This window comes from Chrysemys picta, chromosome 1 (assembly GCF_011386835.1).
Source record: "Chrysemys picta bellii isolate R12L10 chromosome 1, ASM1138683v2, whole genome shotgun sequence".
In the NCBI taxonomy this organism is placed as follows: Eukaryota; Metazoa; Chordata; order Testudines; family Emydidae; genus Chrysemys; species Chrysemys picta.
In genome coordinates, this window is record NC_088791.1 from 293,318,282 (window position 1) to 293,335,328 (window position 17,047).

General features: G+C 42.9%; 1 protein-coding gene across 22 annotated transcripts in view; it reads right to left on the reverse strand.

Moving 5' to 3' along the window:
• ENOX1 (ecto-NOX disulfide-thiol exchanger 1) overlaps positions 1 to 17,047 on the reverse strand; it is a 485,482-nt gene that overhangs the window by 133,822 nt on the left and 334,613 nt on the right. For 21 of the 22 annotated variants that reach the window (XR_010597786.1, XR_006173209.2, XM_042845284.2 and 18 more), the window contains 3 exons: positions 12,779 to 12,952; positions 10,399 to 10,605; positions 2,275 to 2,508 (listed from right to left, as the gene is read on the reverse strand). Coding sequence is in view for 20 of the 22 variants with exons in the window: in XM_042845284.2 (XP_042701218.2) it covers positions 2,275 to 2,508; positions 10,399 to 10,605; positions 12,779 to 12,952 (615 nt within the window). In the remaining 2 variants the exon portion in view is untranslated. Of the gene's footprint in view, positions 1 to 2,274; positions 2,509 to 10,398; positions 10,606 to 12,778; positions 12,953 to 14,806; positions 14,899 to 17,047 lie in introns of all 22 variants that reach the window. The other variant, XM_005308170.5, reaches the window with a different exon arrangement.

Here is a 17,047-nt window from a genome sequence, read left to right on the forward strand (position 1 = left end):
CATGGGTACTTTGATGATAGAAAAATGCTTGGATCCAGACCAAACTGTCTGCCTCTGTGGTTGCAGAGCAGTATCTGAGGGTGGGGGAGGGAGATGTCAAATTTCTTTGCTTGAATTTTAGCCAGTATTGTTCAGTGAGGCTCTGGAACTGCTGCAGCAGTTGTAAACCTTGTGTGATGAAGGTTAGGGTAGAAGCACTGGGTGCATTATTGACGGTGTCAGTGCCATGCTTTGGGAGGGCATGGTAACAGCTGTCCTTACGAAAGCAATTGTGAGATCTCTGCTCAACGGTCCATCTTTCACGGAGGACAATCTTCCCTAACAACAGACTCATTTTGAACTTCCCTTTTCAGGGAAAATTTGTTAAGACTATTGTGGCAAAGCAAATCTGGTAACATCCCGAGCCTACGATTTCTTTGGTCCCAGTTAACCTTGATTCCAGCCTGGATACCATATGGAAACTGCAGTAGTTATGTTGCTCTGGCTCAGCTCTTGGAGCTGGACGAAGATCAAGCATCCAGGCTGATTTTAGTTCTGCCAGCTGCTTTCAATACCATACATAGATTGTGAGGCTCTGGTGATGCGTCTATGGTCTCTAGCAGGGATAGATGAAGTTTCTCTTGTGTTGCTCCATTCCTTTGTTTTTAAGAAGTCACAGGGTAGTACTAGCCAATTTATTATTTGTCCCAGGGGCTCTCTCTCATGTGGGGTACCACAGCATTCTATTCCTCTGCCCTCTTGTGTACGGTGTCTATGAGTCCTTGGGAAGGATTAGTGAGCAAGCATGGACATCAATATCTTCAGTATAATGATGAAACCCAACTCTGTGTGTTTACTTCAGCTGACCCAGGTGGTGCAGTTTGATACTTGTTCAGCAGAGGAGAGCTCCTGCAGGGACATGGAAGGAGGAGAGGCTTGTGAGCTCTCCTCCTCTTCCACCCACACTTGTGCGGCCACACACCATCTAGCCCACAGGTTGTCATGCTTAACAATGCTGTTGGAACCTTACCATTTACATTGCCTGACTTTGTTTTGTATGTGTGATTTTTAACCATGCCGCCTATCATTGTGATTTCCTAGTTATCTGCATTTAATTCCAGACATGAACTAGATTTGTATCCATGATCCACCTGTGATACAGATCTGTGTGGCTAGCACTACGCTCCCAGAGACAGTAGGGTGCGTCTCTGCAATACTCTCCAAAGATGCAGGTGCACACTGTGTGCTATTCTTATCCTGCTTTCCAAATGTGTGTTTCATAGTTAGCACAGTGTGCCAGTGTGTTGACAGCAAGATATTCCAAGTCTAATCTGAATAGTTACAATGGAAGAAGACAGTGGCAAGAATCACATTTTCTTGTGAGCTAGCACGCTGCAGAGGTAACATTTTTGGCCTCTGCTCTGGGGAAAGGATGCCAAGCCCAGTTGCTAGAAGCCTAATGGAAAACAAACCGAGAGGTGAGAGGAGCCATTTGCTTTAAAATGTTTATATCTTTACCATGATTCACATGTTAACTAATTATTATGGGTCCAAATCTTCAAGTCTGACCTTGACAAGTACTTACTCAGCACGTGTACAAACAAACAAAGAAACAAAAAACCCTACAAAAATAAAAATCAAACAACTACACAGCACACACTATTCTTCCCCTGGGGAGAGGATGTAAGATTGAACTACATGTGACAGATATTAGTCACAGCACTTAATTAACTACTGAAAGGCACTCAGTGATGAGAGCAGTCTAAGAACTCACACAGAACAGTATACTCACGTAAGTAGTTCAGTAGTTGAATTCAGCGTAAGCCCAGTACTACTCAACATGAGTAAGAGCTGTAGAATTGGTCCCTACATGTGAACAATGTATGTAAGAAATTGTGGCATTAAGAGTGACTTCTCCAAGATGGATGATTACGGTATGTCACATGAAAGACTCCCCTTATCCAAGGTGGATCTCATATGCTTAGGTTGGATTCCCTGCTCATGTACTATATACCTTGATGTAAAAAAAGCAGAAAAAAACCATTCCAAAAACTTCTGAATGTTTAAATTAAATTGGTAAAATAAAAATGCCAGAGGGACACACACTGAAAAGTATGTACATATTATAATGGTGGCAACACCAGCAGCAGAGGGATGAAGGAAGAGGGCAAATAAAAGAGCATATTAGAGAGAAATCAGCAGCACTATTATGATGGGATTTGCTTTATCAGTGTTCTTACATCTGGGTGGCTTCTGCTCTTAGAATATAATACAGTAGGAAAAAATGTCCATTACCTTTCAATTTTTCAGCCAGCAAAGTAGCTTCGTGTTCAGAATAATGCATTATTGCCGGAGGAGAGGGAGGTCGTAGTCTGTCTTCTTCCATTTTGCGCCTATGACGTTCTTCTCTGGCCAGCATTCTTTGTTTGCATTCCCATTCATAAAAGTCATCTCTTGCCTGAGCAAAATCAACATGAAGGCGACCTGAATCCTTTTTGTCTGTGCTAGATCCCAATCTCATGCGGTAACCTGAAAGCAACAAGCAGAACTGTTGCAGTTTTTATTTAATTATACATTTTAGGCAGTGGGGGGGGGGGAAATCAAAAGTTCATTTGCTTTTATCTAGCCACCTTGATCTCCTAACAACCATCTCATATCAAACTTTTAATTGTCATTTACATATACATCCAACCTTCTATATTTCTAAAGCATACAACACCACAGTAGCTGAGCTGATGGGATAGACTCACCCAGCGAAATTTGGATCCAGGTTTAGAACACCCTCAAACTTTGGGGTATTCCAGTTTGAGGTTCCAAACCTTTATAAGCACAGAGGTCACTTGCAAAACTGCGCAGCAAGACTGGGTTTGGATTTTGAACCCCCCCAACCCTGGGAGTGTTTGGATCAGGCTTAGTTCTGGTTCAGAAGATTTGGACAAAAGATTGAAAGCCTTGAAAATCCCTGCCAGAGATAAATGAGCAAATTGTGTTATAGAAATTGCCAGCCCCAGGGATAATGCATCACACTCTGCATTGAAGCTGGACCTCAGGTTTTGACCTTTCATAGTCACAAACACAATATGCTAACAGCATGGGAGCAGATATAAATAGATGATCAAATTTAGTCTAAGAAGAACTGCATTTATACTCAATATTTTGTCTGAAAATGATTGTAATAGAGTACACTGGTTTATCAGAAGAAGCATCTTGTTGTAGACAATGTATAAAAGGTGCTTGTTATGTCCCTTCAGTAAGGTCTTATGTATTCATAGGTGGGTCAATGCTGCACCTGCTAAAACTAACAGATTGTAAGCTCCTTAATATAGTGACCATGCACAATGGGGCCCTGGTTTTCATTGGAACCTCTGGGTGCTAAACGAAGAAAGGTAATCCGCTGGGACAACACTGCACAACAGCTTAAGCTGAGCTGTTAGGATAGGTCCTATTTTGCTAAGAATCCTTGGGATACTGTACAGATGCCTATTGGTGACAATGGGCAAAGGGTTCACTGCTCTTTATAAAGCAGCTCCTGTCTCAGCCCTGACAAACTCACTACCCCAACACATCACTTTCATGGTATCAATATATGAAGGGTTGCATGGGAGGTCTCTACTGAAAGCTTTGCATGGTGTCAAGTATCAGGGGGGTAGCCATGTTAGTCTGTATCCACAAAAACAACAAGGAGTCCGGTGGCACCTTAAAGACTAACAGAGTTATTTGGGCATAAGCTTTCGTGGGTAAAAAACCTGAAGAAATGAGGTTTTTTACCCACGAAAGCTTATGCTCAAATAAATCTGTTAGTCTTTAAGGTGCCACCGGACTCCTTGTTGTTATTGAAAGCTTGTAACTTATCAATACTTGTGATCATTGTGAGAGATGTGTGTATGGGTAATATTTATGGAATAATATGACTGTAGTAAAAATTTTGCCCATAATGTCTTGGAGTGAAGGTGAGTCCACCAGGGGATCTTATGTCCTGGGGTAATGGCCCATTCAAGGTGGCTGGGGAGTTGTCACCTCTCCCTGGCTGGCCAATTATGTAATGTATTGTTCATCTTGCCCCATCTCAGAAAATTCAATGGAAAACCATCAAAGAGAACTTGAAGGTAAAAAGGAACATTGCAACAGACAGAATATCACCCTATCTGTGAATAAAGACAAAAGACTATTTTGGTATATCCCATCCCAACACGGAGAGTGCAGGGCTTGTTGAGCAGGGCTGTTTCATGAAAGACTGGACTGTGGTTCCTGTGAAGCTCTGCAACATACTGAACTTCGGGGAGAAAATCTATCGTATTAGATAGGAAGGTAACTATTAAGAAGGGTAGACCCTATTCACATTTTATGATTTTGTTTTGTATTGTTTCCATCACCCTTTCTTGTTTCTAGTGGAACCTGTATTCTTTCTTAAATAGACCTTCTTTCGTTTTATTATAAGTGCTCACAAGTGCTGTGCATTCTACAGGAGTGGTGATTTAGGGTATAGGCGCTGACTTCTGCTCCCACCGGTGGGTGCTTGACTTGCCTCTGTCCCCGTCCCCGTCCCAACTCCACCCCTTCCATGAGGCCCTGCCTCTTCCCCGCCCCCCTTTCCAACCCTTTTCTGAAAATCCCTGCCCCAACTCTGCCCCCTCCCTGCCCCTATTCTGACTCCTTCCTCAAATCGCTGCCCCGGCCCTGCCTCCTCCTCTGAGCGTGCCATGTTCCCGCTCCTCCCCCTCCCTCCCGGAGTGGCCGAACAGCTGTTTGGTGGCAGCTGGGTGGGAAGCGCTGGGAAGTAGGGGAGGAGCGGGGACGCGGCGTGCTCAGGGAAGGAGGTGGGGAAGGAGTCAGCGCCTCCCACAGAGTCACCCACAGAGTCACCGCCTATGATTTAGGGTAAAACTGGTAAACTGGGCCACATTGCTTCTGTGGGGGCAGAGGATCTGGGATTTCTGTGAGCAGCCAGTGGCAGGGGCTGGATATCACAAGGGGACTCAGGAAATGGACATCTCAGGTCTGGTATAGCCCAGAGGGGAATGCTCGAGAGGCTGAAAAGCAGGTAGTGTTATAGAGCTAACACCGAGGGCTGGTCTTCACTACTCGCCCGGATCAGCGGGTAGAAATCAATCTCTCGGGGATCGATATATCGCGTCTTGTTGGGACGCGATAATCGATCCCCAAATTGACGCACTTACTCCACCAGCCCAGGTAGGAGTAAGCGCTGTTGGCGGGGGAGCCATGGTGGTCGATTTGCCGCCATCCTCACAGCGGGGTAAGTCGGATCAGATACGTCGAATTCAGCTACACTATTCCTGTAGCTGAATTTGCGTATCTGAAATCGATCCCCCCCGTAGTGTAGACGTAGCCCCAGTCACCACAGGCAAGACTCCCTCTGGCTAAAGGTAGGAGGTATCAAGATGACTCAAAGCCCTGGATACCCCGAGAACCATCACAATCCTTTCTCAAGTTATACATTCCTGACTGAAAGAAAATCTTAAAATAATCCTCCTAGTTCTTAACCAGTGCTTCAGGGGAAATTTTAGCGAGTGCAGAAAGCTGTAAACAGTGCATACAATCACAGGAGACACTGAAAAATAGGTAGAATCCGCCATTTTGCAGAAGGATTGCACAAATCCCACTATGCCCACCCTTGTAATAACCCTGCTCATGAGGGTATGAGGGGAACAGCCCAATAGGGGCCTCTGGATCCTTTACATGCTGGGTAGCTGAGCTCCACGCTGGCTCTGGTTAGGCTGTCCCTAAAGTAAGTCACTCTATTAATCTGTCTCGATGCATTTATGAAGACCCAATGACTGGGGACTCCTGTGTACGGCGCATGAAAAGGCAGAAGCTGTTTTTCTTCCCATAAACTTGAACAGCAGCCACTGCCTGCCTGTGCCTTGAGCAGGTTTGATCCTGTCCCTCCTGGATACCACAGGGTTCCAACGCAGCCTTTGGGCTTTGTAAGGGGAAGGGCAAACCTGGGCTTTGAACGGCGAGGGGTGAATGCTGTGACACACTGAGTGCACTTCTAACTTAGGGCTATAATATGTTCTATCTGATTGTTGTTAAGGGGGTTATTGTATAGATTAAAAAGGGTTAGTTAAAACACAGGTTGACTGCACATATGCAGAAAAGGGGACAATGGCTTCAGATACTTAAGAGACAATGAAGGTGATATTTGCTTTGAAGTTTTACCTCTAACACCCAGTCTAGCTTGGCAAAGGGGAGTGGGGTTCCATCTTGCAACCACAGGAAACCTGGAACAAAGAACAGCCCACAAGGACAGGGCAGAGAGAGACTGTTGGAGAACAAACTGACACCCAGAGCCCAGAGATTAGGAGACTGGGGTAAGATAGGCCTGCCTAAACCTTTAGGAAAGATAAACATGTGTACAGATTGTTGTTTTAAACTCTTCTCCTATACTTTTCCATTTTCCCACAGTTAAAATTAAACAATACTTTAGTTTAAGAAAGCCATTTGGTGTCACTGTATTCCCCACTGGCCACAAGATATCAAATGGAAGAACCACAGGTACTCGAACCCACTCAGACCTGTTGGGGGTAAGGACTCCCCGGCTGCTGTAACCAAAGACCTGGTCTGCGAGTGGGAGAATGGTGTGAGTTCACTCCAGGGAGGTAGAGGTCTGAGGCCTTCTACTAGTGGGGGATGCACTCAGAGAGGCATAAGAAGAGGTCTGTAGTGCAGCTAGCTCTGTAACCATGATAAATGTCAGACAAATCGATTGACTCCCAGCATGTATTTCTCAACTAACTAATTTTGTGAGAACCTTATCAGTCGTGTCTGAGGGACACTGCCAAAGTACCCAGGGTCATGAGCCTAAAATTAGATTTCCCAGCTGTGTTGTGTTTTTCACTCTGTATGACCTTGTGAATGCGCCCCCTCTGTTCTGCTTGTCTCTGTTGTTATGAGCAGATAGGGTATTGAAATGTGGAAGAGTCTTGCTCTTGGAGCCTTTCAGAGAGTAAGATTCTTACATATGTCCAAACTCTGCCCATTCACAATGACAAAGGAGCGAAGTGGGAGGGCTGGTATAAAGGTGGTTTCACCCTAAGCCAACGAAAACCTGGAGTGTGCAATTGGGAAGCTGAATTTTATCAGAGCAGCCCTGTCTTTTGGGAGCAGATAGAGAGAAAGGTGTAGAGAGGAAGGTGCAGTGTGAGCACAGCACAGGGAGCCAGGAATATCTGCGTTTCACTCCTAGATTTGGTGTCCTTCACAAGAGAATTTTCAAAAGACCTCTTTAGTGCGGCCAGTTTTGAGTGCATCCATGAATGACTGAAAATCAGATTGACTGTTCGGCCGCTCTGGCTGCACTGGCCAACCAGCCAAAGGGTTTTTGTGAGCATCCATGTCATAATGTCAAAACTAGTCCCACTGTTTCAAAATGTCACAGCAGCCCTCCTTAGGCACAGCCAATCTAGGCACTTCAGCAGTCCTTAAATGGACTATTGGGACAGTACAATGGCCTCAGCAGTACCTGGATTGACATAAACTCAGATAGGCGTGTGGCTGGCATGACCATACACTGGGTGGTGTGTGTGTGTGTGTCTGTCAGACTCTGCTTTGTTTATAGAGCCCCCTGCAAGTCAGTCAGCATGGCAGCGGTGAGTTGTAGAGAAGTCTGAACGCCTGCTATCTTCCATTATTTTATGCTCTTAACAGTGTTCAAAGGTATTTGAACAGATAACAGCACCCCCCACACCCTTTTCAGACCTCCTCCTGGAAGAGCAATGAATTTCACTCACACAACGTCTTCCCACCTAGGTGCTTGGAACAGCAGCTAGCATTGACTGCATGCAGGATGTGTCATTTTAAATCTCTGTTTCTCACACACAGACAGAGGAAGGAATTTTGGTCACTCACCAGGAGCCTAACTTTAAAAGAGCAGCACCAGGAAAAATCAATTACTATGCTGTAAAAATAAAAAACAGCCTTTCCATGTTCCACATCTAGTATATGCTCCAAGACTTACCTTTTGTGATTGGGTGTAACTGAGCAGGAAGCTGGCCAGTGAATGCCCTGAATAAAGGGAGAGACACGCCTAGACTCGGACGTCCAAAAGAGAGGGCCTAGGGGCATGAGCATTGAGTGGGGGCTTAAAAATGACATTATACATTGCCTGGATACTCAGCACTGGGCAGAAACTGGGACACATTAGCAGATATAAATCATATTCAAGGTTTTGCCCATAATCTTGAAAGTTCTCCACAGGGCCGGGCACTGGCAACCTAAGATATTGTCCCGCTCTTTGTGTCCATGACTGCTTAGAGTTTCACGAGCTATGGAACCAGCCCAGTCATGAGGGTGAAACATACGAGGGCAGGAAGCAGAACTTTCTCATCAGCTGGTCATGGCTATTTGGAATTCACTTCCATAACAGATCAGAATGGCAGCGAACTGCACAACCTTCAGAGCAGAATGTACGCGTCTCCAGCTTAGCAGTACTGCAATCAAAAGCCAACATAATGCCTCCTCCCAACCCCCCAAACATCCATTTGGAGTTAGAAGGGAAAGAACTAGCCATTAGACTGCTTAATGGATTTTATAATTGCATAAGGTACTATGGAACTAAGCATGGGATAAATACCTAGATAGATTAGATTAGATTGGATAGACAGATAAAACCGATTAGACAGACTAACTCATCATTATCAAAGGCATGGTTTTCCCTCATATAACAAGTATAGTGAAGTTATAATAAATTATACCTTCTATTTGTAGGTCTCTTTTGTATATTATAGGCTTGGGAAATTGCTTTAACTGTATGTTTTTCTTCTACCATTTCCAAATGCATTATGTTTCAAAACACTATAAAGATCAGTTAGAAAAACACAGTCATTCAGTACAATTAAAACCTGCCTCTAGTGCATAATCTGTGTTCTCTGCAGTGCTGGAAAACAGTCAAGGCCCTGAGTTTACTGCAGAATTCCATGGAAATTAGGGCTGACAGCACAAGTTAGCTGATTATGGAAGCAATGCTCACCTGTTTCTTTTTCTCTATCCCTCACTCCCAACCCACTGTCCCTTCTTTAGTGTGGCTGGAGACACTAGGTAAAAAGTCCGCCAGAGGAACAAATGGAACGAAGAAAGAGGAAGAGAAGGAGAGAGAAGAATATGGAGATAGGGAGGAAAGGAAAACAGAAGAAAGCAGAGGTGGGAGAGTAAAGAGGAGAGTTATGCAAGCAGCAGTGAAAAGGAAGAGTGAACAAAGAGGGAGGGGGAAGGATGGAATGAAGAATGAAGGGGAGAGTCAGGAAGGAGAAAGTCATGGGAGCTTGGAAATAAACCTGCACAGAATGAGGGGAAAGGGGAGCAGAAAGGGAGTTTAACTTCCACCGCTGCTCTCTTTCCTGATTGTCCCCTAACTATAATACATTATCAAAAAGAAACTGGCAAAATTGGAAGTAATACATTGCATATATAATAATCAGCAGACCTCATGTTTCAGCATTTAAGGCAATTAGAGGTCAGAAGGAAACTTTCTTTGGGGTCAAGTTATCTCATATCTGCCTCCTCAGGATTCCTGTAACCATCCTCTGAAGGATCTGGTGTCAGTCACTGTCAGAGACAGGATACTGAACTAGCTGAACTAGCTGGACTTTGATTCTGATCTAGCTTTTAAAATTTCCTTAAAAAAATGATTTCACCTCCCTGAGCTCCAAAGACAGGAAATTCAAAATAAAATCATCATCATCATCATAATAATAATAATACTTTTTTTAAAAGAAAGAGTGGCTGCCTCTTTGTAAATGAGGTTTTTCCATGTCACAATTTAACATTCACCCAAGTTTAAAGGCATGAAACTTGATTTTTGTTTTAAAAAATGGTAGTTGGTGGAGATCTTAAGGAACATCCCCAACACTATACTAGGTCAGATTTTCTCATGAGGAGTAGTACTCTATTGAACAGATATTCCCATCAAAGTCAATGGGACTTTTTGTGGAGAAAGGTCTTACTCTGTATGTGTATGGGTATCAGAATCAGACCTATAATGTGCTTATGAAGGTAGAATCCTTTCAGGCCACACTGCAGAATGCATAAAAATATGCCTGTGAAACTTTCAGAGCTTGTCACAGAAACTGGCACTGAAGTATTGCAGCAATCCTGGCCCAGGGCCCTCCACTCCCCCCCTCCCCACCCCAACGTATGAATAAAAACCATATAAACCTGCATAAAACCGAAAATAATTGTCAGGGATGGTGGGAAATTGCTCCGGGGTAGGTAAAATTCACAGAATCACACACTAGTCTTGGTGAGCACAGGAAAATGTGGAATTACACCGTTGCCACTCCTAGCCAAAGCTGCTGAGCTCAAGCCACACTCGCTCAGATAAAGGCTAAGAAAATAAGCACACATTAGCATCATAAAATACAAATGAGAAGCACAGAAAATCCATTAAAGAATGTGAAGTACCAGAAAGGTAAATGGCTTTATCAACCATGAACTCCTCTGCAAAACGAATGTGACAAAAATTCTTCTTGCTTTTCCGAATAGCTGTAATATCTCCACACTGCTCAAAGACTTCCTGAATAATTTCCTCAGTAGCATTTTCTGGTAAACCGCCAACAAACACAGTCTTACACCCAGGAGGTCTCTCTCTCGTGGAAGGTGGTGGAAGATCTAAGTAAAAACAAAAATCACACTGGAACACAAGGCTTTGTCTTTTTATCCATTCATCCCAATCATCCCAATAATCAATTTTATGCACTAAAAATTATTCTGAATAGCAATTTATTTGGGAGGGGGTTGGGGTCAGGGACAATTAAATATTTTAGGGACTGGCCAAAACTGGATCCCTGAATTGGCACTATTTCCAATTTTGATTGTTGGTTTCAGAGTCAAATCCCTGCCATTATGATTTGCTGTCCAGGTCAGATCCAGAACCCAAAGGGGTCTATTTTCCTACTTGGATTCAATTGAAATCCCACAAGAAAAGTCTGTGATATTTTGGATGAGAGGAACCTTAGTGCTGACATGACCTCAGACACAAACCCTAAACTCTAGTATAAATCTGAGCTGGGTCTGAACTCAGCCACCCTGGCTCGTCATCTCTAATTTTTTACACAACACCAACTCAAATCGATGGGTGATGAAAATCAGGCCACATTTGTTTAGGTGCCTGCATATGGACACGGGAGCCTAACTTCAGGCACTCAGGTTTGAAGATGTTACCCAGTCTTAGCATAATTTCATTTCTCTTTTGTAATACAGAAGCATAGCAAACAGCAAAACAGAGTGGGAAACACGATGAAATGACAACATGATGAAAACCCTCTGCCGGTTATCTACTTTGTCTTGTTGCCAGATAATAGAACAGAGACTAGAGCAAGGGAAGGATAACCTAACAGCACACAGAATACTCATTTGGCTGTGAAACACCACAGGATGAAGTGACTTTAAAAAAAATATATCATTTACATTTAAATTAGCAAATTTTTGGAGGCTCTATAAAAGATAGAGTGTACATTGTCATAATGTTTCACCTTGTTTATATGTAGATTATTAGAGCACTTTTCTGGGGGGGAAAAACAGTTACAAGCCAACATTGATTAATATGAATTAGTTATTTGACACTTAAATACAGTGAGTGAGGTTAGTCTTTTAATTGTTTTTGAAACCCAGTCTGTTTGCTTAAACAATGGGCTAGGCACTGTACAAACACAGAGCAAAATTCTGTTTGCCTCCCTTTCTTTTTTCCCCATGGTGCTGGTGAAAGGCACCAACTGATGACCCTAGGAACTGAAGTCCTTTGATTTAGTCACAAGATTCTGCCTTGCTCAGTGGGAAGAGTCCATCTTTCATTTGCACAGCCCATGCAAGATTCCAGTCCCTGCACTCAAGGGAGCATAGGGACTGCTTCCCAGGGCAAACATGGTGCTTTAAAAGGGCAGGAAGATGGAGCTGTAGATTTGCCCTCTCTACATGTCAAGCCCCAGATTTGGCCACCAGCCTGGGGCGACTATGCCATATGCCATGACATTCCTTCTGTACCCTGGGGAGTTCCCAAGTGCTCTCTGCGGGCAGCTCAGCTCATCACCACTTACTACAGCCAGAGGGCACTTTGCACAGTCTACCCAAGAAGAGGTACACAGTGGATGACCGTTGTGTAAGCTTCCCAGTATCTCCTTACCAACCCACCTTCCCCACAACTCAGAGGGAACCCCTCTAGGGGGTGAGGCAATAGGTGAGTCTTCATGCTCATTCTCACTGAAGTCTCTCTTCTCAGACTGTCAACAATGGTGCCTCATCTGTGTGCTGTTTTTGTGATGTGAACATCTGATCATGGGAACTAGACTAAGAGCATCACACTCAGTTCATAAGGGCCAGTGAATAACCATCAAACAGTGACAATTTTCCATCACTACTGACTTGTGCTGGATTTGAATGAGTGACATAGAAATGAAAAAGAAATACAGAGGGGAATGGCTTATTAAAACTAAGTGAGACTTCCAGTCTCCTTCAGCTTTGTTAGATTAATCCACTTTCTTTTCTTATACAACGTATTCCTATGTTTGCCCTTGTATTTGTAAAGATAAATGAACATGTTCTAATATTCTACCACACTGCATACACGCAACACTTACATACAATTTGGTTGGAAACATTTTAGTTACCAGCGCATATCCAAAAATTATTAACTTTATTAAATCAGTTCTATTTCTTGCATGCATGCCACTGTGGTTTTGTATTTATAAAGAAAATGTGCTCAAATACTGTTTGGCACCTAGAAACATTTTATGCAAAACTTTAAGAAAACAAGATTGATAAGCATTCTTTCATCAGATCCACTTACTTGGGTTTGGAGGGAAGAGTGTACAGCTTTTGCAGTGAATTATTTCTTTGACTACAGGCACATCTGTTGGTGGTGGCGGCGGTACTAACCCCATGCCTGGTATCATCGGGTTAATTGGAGTTATTCCAGTCATCATGCTGAGGCTTGGATCAAAGCCTGGTACACAGATTGAATCTGTAAATACATCACATAAAACCGTGGCTTATAAATCTTGAAACTACTTCTTGTTTCCATTTTCCTGCACAGACCGTTTTGCTCTAGGCTTTTTTTCTAGGTATCACTGGATAAAAAAAGGAAAAAGAAAAAAAAAAAGGCTGCATTTCAGCCATCCAGCCCACTGAAAACAAATTAAAACTATGCATAAAGGAGGAAATGTTATATCATTTAAAATATTAATATGACTGAGTGCAACACAGCACATTAACGTGTAAAACCATGCACCATCAAGCTCTGTTATTATCTAGAATGCAATTTTCTGTTTTATAATGCCAGTGTGATGTTTACACTGCCTTCTGACCCAGAATGTGGGAAGAATATCATTTAACACTGATATGCCCTCTATATCTAATTGTCAGTTTTAACAAAACTTAGTCTTCTCACATAAGAGACCTTGATTTATGAACACCATGGAAAAAGCTCCACTTCTAAGTGTGTTTTATATAAGTCTGGCCTGACAAAAATTCCAAATGTTTTTTTCTTGGAAACTAAAGTTGGTACTGCACCTAATAAGATCTTGTTTGAAGCTGAGAATTAACTTATTCTCAAGCTGGTATTTAGCTGGTTTAGTAAATTCTCTTAAACACACCTATTATTAAATACATATTTATAGTTCCCTTAAGTAAATTCATATGAAAGGCATATTTGGTTTTCATACACCCTTCATACATCTCTTTGCCAAACATTACATACGTATTGTTTAAATCTGAAATTTAGTTGGATTTTATAGCACCAAACCTGTGGCATCCTGAATTAGAATAAGCAGATGTTTTAGATGAACATGAAGTCAGTTTTTTAAATTCTCATTTGTTAGAAACATGTTTTTTGGTTTCTTGAGGCACAATAAATAAAATATTTTGAGAGAGCGATCTCTTTGTTGGCACAACACTGCTGCTATTTGATGTCATCAATTATTTAAAAGAAAAGTGAGTTACTTGGGTTGTCCACAGGTTTTCTGCAGAGCTTTCTGGATAGCAATTGCGAAGTATTTAATGGTGCATGCAAAGTCAGGAGTTAGTTCAGCAGCTTGGGAGTGTGCTTTGGACAAAGAGAGAAACTGTCTTTTTTTGAGAGTACAAATTGGCAAACTTGAACTACACCTTGTTATGAGGCAGCATGATGATTGGTCCACGCATAGACCCAAGAACCTGGAAATCCTCAATTGTAATTCCTCGGTCCGGCACTGATATGCTGTGTGGCCCTGGACAAGTGTACTAACTGCTCTGCAGCTATAAAACAAGTATAATAACACTTTCTACCTGCAAAGATTAACTCAAGTGTGTTTAGCACTTTGTAGGTGTAAAGCACTCTGCAAAGTGCTAAATATGATCTCTGTATTATTACTTGCTGAAATACCAGTAATCCTCTTTTACCAAATTCACATAACAAAAAACCAAAAGTCAAAAATGCTCTGGCTGAGAACTGCTATGCCAGTAGAAATACTCTCTAGTCCCGATTGCCCCAACACTGACTATGTTCTGCTTTCAAGCCATTCTGTTTTATAGCAAGCACACAGCAAGCAAGAATTTGCTCTAGGCTTATTGAAGACTAGTATTAATGAAAGCTCATGATATTACATTACTTTTTTCTAATAAGTGGGCTTATGAAAAAGGATTTGCTCTGGGTGTGAATTTTTTCCCTTTTTCTTTCTTTTTTTTTAATATAGAGGCATGTACATTGCTTCCAGATTATGCTTTGAAACTCCACAGCTGCCATTTATTTCATGGGAGGCAGTGGCTGCCATATTAAACATTCATGTTTCGGGAGTGCTGTGAGATAAACTCAGAGGTGAAAGGACGGGATGCAACTCACATGAGTCCTTAGGCGATTCTAATTTTCTCACTCGCATTTTTAAAAGTCACACTGCTGACAGTCACAGCAGGCCATGATCTCCCAAAAGCAGCCTGCGGTGGATAGAAGCCCATCCTTACAACTTGCTACCAGAAGTGCCTGGATAGTTCCATCACAAACAAAAAGTAAAATTGCATAGTACTGAATGTGATACCTTCTATCATGTCACACCCAGATAGGTAACTATATGCAGCATCCAGAGAGGGACCAACACATTCTGAAAGATGCAGGGAATCAGGCAAAGTTCTCCATGCTGCTAATGCATCTCTCAGGGGCTTTCTAGAAGCCAGTGGAAAACACTACCATCTGGTTGTACTCATGTAGGATGTATAAAGGTTGCATAGGGCCAATACTTCTGTACTATATTTCAACATGCCCTGGCATCTCTGTCCCCTGATAGGTGCATGTGGTGAGACAGAGGCATAGTCAGGAGCTCCTGAAAACTAATTTCACTTCTCACGGGGCCTGATCCAAAGCTCAATGAAGTTAATGAAAGATTCTTGTTGATTTCAGTGAGCTTTGGCTTAGGTCCACAATGGCTTTCTCTGTGGCTTTGGGCAAGTCATTTAACTTCTGAGGTTCAGCTTCCCTAGCTGTTAAATTGAGACTGAAACACCTGCATGCCTCACAGGGGTTTTGTGAGGATGCATTAGTTATGTTTGTAAAGCACACTGAAGAAGGAAAACATTATATGAATGCTAGGAGTTGTTATTATGGATTGCAGTGTTGCAAACATTTCCCAGCCATGACATCTGCATGTATTTGACTGTGAACTAGGGTCTTGTAGCTAACCCCCTTGCAACTTCCAACAAAGAAATTCAGTGGATATGCCATAATACAGTACAATGTGCTATGCTTATGTTTCACTCATACAGTAATGGCAAATAGGTGTTTTATATTTCTTTTCTAGTTGTCTTTATTTCATCATTGTGAACAGCTTGGGGATATAACAGCAAGTTAATCATTTACTCACAAAGTGAGAACTTGACATTTTATTTTCCTTTTGGAGGTTCTACTTTATTTTGCTGGCCAGTACCACACCAAACCTGTTTAACAGATACACAGGGTCTCTTTCTCACATGGGCTACAGTATCTCTTTGGCCACAGTAACAGATTTCCCAAACCTTAAGTTTTGCCTTTCTGTTTTCAACTGGATTAAGATCACCCTACCAATCTATCTATTACCAGATAAGAATGTTTTTCTTCTTGTGTTTAACACTTTGTTTCACTCCCACCGGACCAGATTACTAAAAATTAGACCTTTTTTAAAAATGGATAATCAAGGACAGTATTATGGAGATAATGAGTTCTTCAAAGCACTTCTATCTTACAGTACCTCCTCAGTCTTTCCTGGATTCAGTTTCAGCCATATGGTCTTCATACAGCTGGTAATCTTGACCAGGCTCTTGTGGTATGTCTACACTATGAAATTAGGTTGAATTTATAGAAGTCGATTTTTTAGGAAGCAATTTTATACAGTCGATTGTGTGTGTCCCCACTAAGCGCATTAAGTCGGCTGAGTGCGTCCACTAGTGTCAACTTTCGGAGCGTTGCACTGTGGGTAGCTATCCCACAGTTCCCACAGTCTCCGCCGCCCATCGGAATTCTGGGTTGAGTTCCCAATGCCTGATGGTGCAAAAACATTGTTGCGGGTGGTTTTGGCTTCGTCGTCAGTCGCCCCTCCCTCCGTGAAAACAATGTCAGACAATCGTTTCGCACCTTTTTTCCGTGCAGGCGCCATACTGCTTTCAGCAGATGGTGCAGTAGGACTGCTAACCGTCGTCATTGAACAACCACTTCCGCTGCCACTCTGCTCTCCTGCTCTGGCCACAGATGGTGCAATAGGTCAGAAAAACTGGTCCTCCAACCACCGCTTCCGCTGCCGCTCTGCTCTCCTGGTCTCCTGGTGGTCTCGCAGGTCCTCTATATGACCGTCGTCATCCGCCGCTTCCACTGCAACTCTACTCTCCTCCTGTCTCACTATACCACGGCAAGCGTGCAGCCTGCTCAGTTCAGCTAACGGACACCGCCACTGTTGTGACCTGGCAGCAGATGGTGCAGTAGGTCTGCCAAACTGGTCTTCCAACCACCGCTTCCACTGCCACTCTGCTCTCCTGCTCTGCTGCAGACACCATACCACGGCAAGCATGGAGCCCGCTCAGATCACCGCGGCAGTTAGGAGCATTGTAAACATCTCGCGCA